General features: G+C 40.1%; 1 protein-coding gene across 1 annotated transcript in view; it reads left to right on the top strand.

Annotated features, from left to right (window-relative positions):
• LOC104528362 (cyclin-G-associated kinase-like) overlaps positions 1 to 5928 on the top strand; it is a gene marked incomplete at both ends in the record, with an annotated part of 13266 nt that extends 7338 nt beyond the window's left edge. The window contains 4 exons of the mRNA XM_010172378.1: positions 223 to 348; positions 1507 to 1596; positions 5075 to 5210; positions 5816 to 5928. Coding sequence (XP_010170680.1) covers positions 223 to 348; positions 1507 to 1596; positions 5075 to 5210; positions 5816 to 5928 — 465 coding nt within the window. The remainder of the gene's footprint in view (positions 1 to 222; positions 349 to 1506; positions 1597 to 5074; positions 5211 to 5815) is intronic.
• Between the last annotated feature and the right edge of the window lie 1096 nt (positions 5929 to 7024).

The following is a 7024-nucleotide window of genomic DNA, read 5'->3' on the forward strand; positions in this document are numbered from 1 at the left end:
GAATGTTTCCTGGTCATTGTGGTTTTGGTGCTTCCTTTTAAAAAATTGCTGTATTGCTAACGTATACATCTACAGTACTGTCTGAAATCTTTGTGCTCCTGTAAACAACATTCTGGGATAAAGTGAGTGTTTTTATATATGTGCACAAGCAAGTTTATGTTTAAAAGCATGTGCATTAGTGTACAGAAAAATAAATCTTTATTATTATGATTCTTTCTGAAGGTGGAGAACTTGCTTATTAGTAACCAGGGGACGATTAAACTTTGTGACTTCGGTAGTGCTACAACTATAGCTTACTATCCTGACTACAACTGGTCTGCACAGAAAAGAGCACTGGTTGAAGAAGAGGTGAGACTATTTTAATGTGATTAATCGTAATATCAACAGTGGATTCATTTAACTTACTGTTAATCTGTTATAGATTCATGGGACTTCTAAGACAACTGGAGATTGTTGCAGTTGTAGCATTGTTCGTAAAGCTTTGGTTTTGTATTTTTGTTGCCAGAGTTCAAACGCTGTCTACAGTTGTAATCATAGCTTGTGTTCTGCAGCTGCATATACAAACACAACTTCCATTTGAGCAGTGTCCATTCTGCAATCCAGTGTGAAAATAGAAGTGATTACTAGACTTTCTTCTAATTGTGCTCTTAACGGGATGTCAAATGTTTGTTATGCCAAAGTGATTCCCACCTTCTCATCTGTTTTTCTCAGTTGAATGATATATAAAGAAACAGCAAGTCTGCTCAGCTGAATTTTAATTGTAGTGCCTTTAGGATTACAGCGATGGTGTTAAGCATGCAGTGTGTTTTTACAAAGTGCATTTGTTCTCAGTTTAGAGTTAAGAGTAATGCTGATGAATTTAATACATCAACTGGATTCAGACTTTTAAGTATGAAGAAATATAGTGACACTTAATGTATGCAGGGTCTGATATCATGAGTCTATAAACTCCCCCTTCTTTGAAATCCAGCATTCTTGGAGAGCAATCGATTGGTTTCTGGAGCAGAAAAGATGATGATGTACTGCTGTCTTTTATTAGGTCTATGCAAAAAGATCATAGAAAAGGTTTTTTCAGAGATCCTTGTGAACATAGCTTGACTCTTCGGATGTGTCTGCACTGTCATTAAGTGCGATAAAGTGAGAACTACACACTGGAGCATGAATTCACTTCTTGGGTTATTGCTGATTTTCTGATTTGTTGTCATACCTGTTTTTGCCTCATGTAGAAGAGTGATTTTATTGCATATGCTTTGCAGTTTGGAAGGACTCTTGAATGCCACAATATTACTTATTTGAGTACTAGCAACTTTATTTGGCCTTGTATCAAAGCTGTTGTAACTATTGCAGGATTCGACTGATGGCTTGTGCCTTGACAAGCATTTCCGAAATTAATTTTCAAAGTGAGAATGCTATTCATTCTACATGGAGAGCTGTTTCCATGGTTGAATGCTGTTAGAGCTTATTGATTCAAGGTTTTTTTTTTTCAAGAAATTCTGTCTTCTGCAGATCACAAGGAATACAACGCCAATGTACAGGACACCAGAAATGATAGATTTGTATTCAAATTTTCCAATTGGTGAAAAACAGGACATTTGGGTAAGAAATTTTTCTCTTGTTTAGGCTGCTTATGATGTATTGAAATTGATTTTGCAGTCTTCATGTTAATTTGTTGATGAAATAAATAAAAGCACCAAAATAAACATAGAGTAGACTGTCTTATGTCAAAATAAACTTAAATAGTATGAACTGTGTATCTAAATATTAAAAGAATGAGATGTAGTACTTGAGGTGTTATCCCAGATCTAGCTTAATTTCTACCGAGAGGCAATTCTGAACTTTTTGGACATTCAGTAGAAGTGTTGCCTAGTTTGAGCTTGCCACCATACAACCAGAATAAAGTCCTTAGATTCAAATTCTTGCCTTTCATGCTGTGCAGTACATGTAATCCTGGGACAGCCTAATGCTGTGTTAAAAATGGTTATGTCTAGGTATTGCATCTAGATGAAATACTGACAGATAGCAAGGATGAGAACAATGCAGATGTCATTCATGGCTTGTATAGAAAGGATGTTAACTGTTAACATGCCTTGTGCAAGGCACTTGACACTGTCCCACATGACATCCTTGTCTCTTAAGTTGGAGAGGCATGGACTAGATGGATGGACCACTTGGTGGATAAGGAATTGGCTGGATGGCTGCACTCAGAGTTGCAGACAATGGCTTGATATCTAAGTGGAGACTGGTGACGAGTGGTGTCCCTCAGGGGCCGATATTGGGACTGGTGCTGTTAAACATCTTTGTCAGTGATATGGACAGTGGGATTGAGTGCACCCTTAGCAAGTTTGCCGACCACACCAAGCTGTGCGGTTCAGTCAGTGTGCTGGAGGGAAGATCCCTTGAGAGGTGGGCCTGTGCTAACCTCATGAAGTTCACCAAGGCCAAGTGCAAGGTCCTGCACCTGGGTCGGTGCAGGCTGGGTAGAGAATGCATTGAGAGCAGTCCTGAGGAGAAGGACTTGGGGGTACTGGCAGACAAGAACCTCAAAATGAGCCGGCACTGTGCGCTTGCAGCCCAGAAGGCCAATAACCGTATCCTGGGCTGCATCAAGAGAAGCGTGTCCAGCAGGTCGAGGGAGGTGATTCTCCCTCTCTACTCCGCTCTCGTAAGGCCCCACCTGGAGTACTGAGTCCAGTTCTGGAGCCCCTATCACAAGAGAGACATGGAGCAGCTACAACAAGTCCAGAGGAAGCCACCAGGATGATCCGAGGGCTGGAGCACCTCTCCTACGAGGACAGGCTGAGAGAGTTGGGGCTGTTCAGGCTGGAGAAGAGAAGGCTCCGGGGAGATCTTATAGCGGCCTTCCAGTACCTGAAGGGGCTACAGGAAAGCTGGGGAGGGACTTTTTACAAGGACAGGTAGTGACAGAACAAGGGGAAATGGCTTTAAGCTGAAAGAGGGGAGGTTTAGATGAGATATTAGGAAGAAATTCTTTCCTGTGAGGGTGGTCAGACACTGGAACAGGTTGTCCAGAGAAGCTGTGGATGACCTCTCCCTGGAAGTGTTGAAGGCCAGGTTGGGTGAGGCTTTGAGCAACCTGGTCTAGCAGGGGGTGTCCCTGCTGATGACAGGGGGGTTGTAACCAGATTATCTTTAAGGTTCCTTCCAACCCAAACCATTCTATGATTCTATAACATTCATCAAAAAATCTGTAGCCAGAATTAAAGGCAAATATTAACCCTCAGTTGTCTCTTTTTCAGTTGTATCATACTGTAATAGTACTGAGGTACTGCCCATTGACTTTGTGCTTAGGGACATAGGTTATTGAATGTTTTTTACAGTGGCGGATGTCATTCTCTTCAACTATTTTCTGTATTTGCAGTGTGTCAAAAGGCAAATTGAGAAAATGTATTACTAGTGCTTTTAAAGTTTTTATTTGGAATCTCAGAACTTCATTCAGTTTCTTAAATTAGTTACAAGATACTGTGGAATCTGTTGCTCAGCTTGTACAGCTGTTGGCAACTTCCTTCTGGCATGTGAAAAAATACCAAGAAAAATACATTCTTCTGAGCATTTCATCTCTTCACATTCATTAAATACTAGCAGTCTGAGCCAAGATTACTTCTAGTTAAACACAGACCTAGAAAGGCATTTAACAAAAGGCAGTTGCAATTTATTTTTTGTTTAGAATAACTCTATGTCCATTAGTATTAACATGGTGGTTCTCTCTTGCTGTGTCTTTGGAATATTTGCCCTGCTTACCATGCCTTTGTTGGAACATGTTTGTTTTGTTGTTGGTTTTTTTTTCCCTTTACACTCTGGCTTTAATGAAAACATGCAAAGTATTTGGCAGTAGTATACAGCACTGTCTCAGGAAGCATGATCTTGTAGTTTGTGGTTAGGATAAACAAAACATTTTTCCCAAGAAAGCAGGTAGGGTGAGTAACACTCATGGTTGTTGTCTGTGTGCTTGTAACTGTGTGAGCTTAAAAGTATAAAGGAGATAGAAAGGTCTTGCTTAGAACAGCAGCATAGATGAAACATTAGTTATCAACCACAGACTACACAATGGGAATGTGCTAAGATTTGGATTGTAAGATCAGAGGTTCTTGGACTTGGGGAACTGCTTTCTGTGTCTTTCCAAACTAAGTCTAGAAATCTTCAGAAAATAAACGCTAAACTAAACACCCGTAGTTCCATTTTTTCTGAATTAATGTTATTTTCTGACGTAACATCTGGACTATTCAGAGATTAGAATTCAAAACTGACTTCTGGCTTTGGTGATTGTTCCCTTGTCAGGTTGCACAGGTCTCAGGTTTGGGCACACCAAGGAACTTGAAAGTTCCCAGGATGTGATAGTCCCAGTTTTGTGATTTTGGAGGCTTAAGTAAACCTGTCTGAAAATTGTCTTAAATGTCACTTGTTTTAAGAATTGAATAACCTTCTAATTGTAGGAAATAAAATGACTGTAATTTCAGGCTTATTCTCTTCAAATCTTTAGTTTACAAGTGTTTTAGAGATGATGATGTGCCTCCCTAGTGTTATTTAAATAAATTGATTAACACTCAAATGCTTACCTAGCTGGTGCATTGCATAACAGCGTATGCCTGAGTTAGAAATACAAAGGACCAAATTCTATCCCCACAGTTAAATGAGTCTTTTTGAAGCACAGGATGAAGATACAAAATAAAACCTCTGAGCCTTGTTGTAAGAAAAAACTGTTCTTGAACATCTTCATTGTTGCAAGACAACTCATTTTTGTATACTGTGAAATTAATGAAATGGATTTGTTGTAATGATTTTTAAAAAGACAAGAGTAGGAGAATCCCTGAATCTGAAAAATTCCACGAAAGGAGAAAAAAAGCCACAAACATACTTAGTGGCAGTGTTGCAGCCTAGAGCTCTATAACCAACATGCCAAAAAATTGAGTATTTCACTAAGTGTTTGGTCCTCAGACGAACATCAAGTGGTGGACTTGACAGTGTTAGGTGTGCTGTTGACTCAGTCTTAAAGGTTTTTTCCAGCCTAAATGATTCCATTATTCTATGAAATATTTCTGCCTTTATCTCTGTGTAGGCTCTGGGCTGTATCCTGTACTTGCTGTGCTTCAGGCAACATCCATTTGAAGATGGAGCTAAACTTCGCATAGTCAATGGGAAATATGTCATCCCACAAAATGACACCTGCTATTCTGTGTTTCACGATCTCATTCGTAAGTTTACAGTGTTACTTAATTTGATGTCTTTATGGATGACAGCGTTATGTTACTGGTAATTAAATATTAGTGACGTGATGGTAAAAGAAATTAACTCCAACAACTTTTTGTTTTATTAAAAATTTTAATCCATTATCAAAAAAACTTGGAAATTTTAAGTGAAACTTTGTTTTTTAGTGTTGTTGCTTGACTTGCTTAGGATCAGATTTAGTCCAAAGGAACTACTAGTGTTTTCATTTGGTGTCTTTGAACTTGCTTTAGAAATTCTGTTTCTTTAAATTTCAAATTGGTTACTGGAAACTTTAATTACAATGTCAGAAGTATGTCTCCAACTCCAATACTATTAGATTTAAAGTTACTTCTGAGGTTATTCATAAACTGGCCCTAAAATATATTCTTTGAAATATTCTTAACCACAAATGGTGTTCTGTCATGGGTACTTGTTACGACAGTGATACTTGGATGTGGATTTAGCAGTTGCTCCACTATGTTCATGAGTTTGGTTGCTTGTTGCACTGGAGTGCAGTGAAGAAACTACTAATCTCTGCTGGGAGAAAAGCTCTGAAAGCTTTCCGTTATGTTGTCTGAATCTCCTTTTTTAGGCTCCACTTTGAAGGTGAACCCAGAGGAGAGATTGTCAATCACTGAACTTGTGAATCAACTGCAGGAGATTGCAGCAGCTAGGAATATGAATCCTAAATCCCCCATCACAGAGGTAAAGGTATCTTACAAGGAGTATTATTGATTAGGTCTCCTTTCTCTCCCTTCTCTCCTCTCTTACCCAGTGACTGTGAGTTTAGTAACAGATGTCAGAGCAGGTCCCCTGTTCATTAGTCTCTTTAAAATTTCACACTAACTTGTTTTGAAATTCAGTTTGAATTGATCTATATCACTCGTAGTATCTTTGAAAATATGACTTTCAAAGCAGAGAGCTTGCATGACATGAAGGTTAACTAGTTGCAGTTCTTACTTCTTGTAAAACTTCTCATGATCTTGGGTCATTCTTTAGTATACAAGTGTTCTGTCTGATATGCTGCATTTAATCATAACTTGCACAGAAAAATCTGGTATATGAAAGCTCTGCCTACACTAACGTGAAACCCACTTGGGTGTCTTCTGTTCGGTGCTTAGTTTGCCCAATACTGCAAGTGAATCACAGAATCACACAGAATCACAGAATGGTGGGGGTTGGAAGGGACCTCAGGAGATCATCTAGTCCAACCTCCCTGCCAAAGCAAGTTCCCTACAGCAGGTTGCACAGGAAAGTGTCCAGGCGGGTTTTGAACATCTCCAGAGAAGGAGACTCCACAACCTCTCTGGGCAGCCTGTTCCAGTGCTCTGTCACCCTCACAATAAAGAAGTTTTTCCTTAAGTTTGTCTGGAACTTTTGCTGTTCTGGTTTTTGCCCCTTGTCCTGTCACTGGGTACTACTGAAAAAAGCCTGGCCCCATCCATTTGGCCCCCACACTTCAGATATTTATAGACATTGATCAGATCCCCTCTCAGTCTTCTCTTCTGCAGGCTGAAGAGTCCCAGCTCTCTCAGCCTCCCCTCATATGGGAGGTGCTCCAGGCCCCTCATCATCTGTGGCCTCCTCTGGACTCTCTCTAGAAGATCCCTGTCCCTCTTGAACTGAGGAGCCCAGAAGTGGACACAGTACTCCAGATGTGGCCTCACCATGGCAGAGCAGAGGGGGAGGAGAACCTCCCTTGACCTGCTGGCCACGTTCTTTTTAATGCACCCAAGCATACTCTTGGTCTTCCTGGCCATAAGGACACAATGCTGGCTCATGGTCAACCTGCTGTCCACCA

Source organism: Antrostomus carolinensis, unplaced genomic scaffold (assembly GCF_000700745.2).
Source record: "Antrostomus carolinensis isolate BGI_N321 unplaced genomic scaffold, ASM70074v2 scaffold11640, whole genome shotgun sequence".
In the NCBI taxonomy this organism is placed as follows: Eukaryota; Metazoa; Chordata; class Aves; order Caprimulgiformes; family Caprimulgidae; genus Antrostomus; species Antrostomus carolinensis.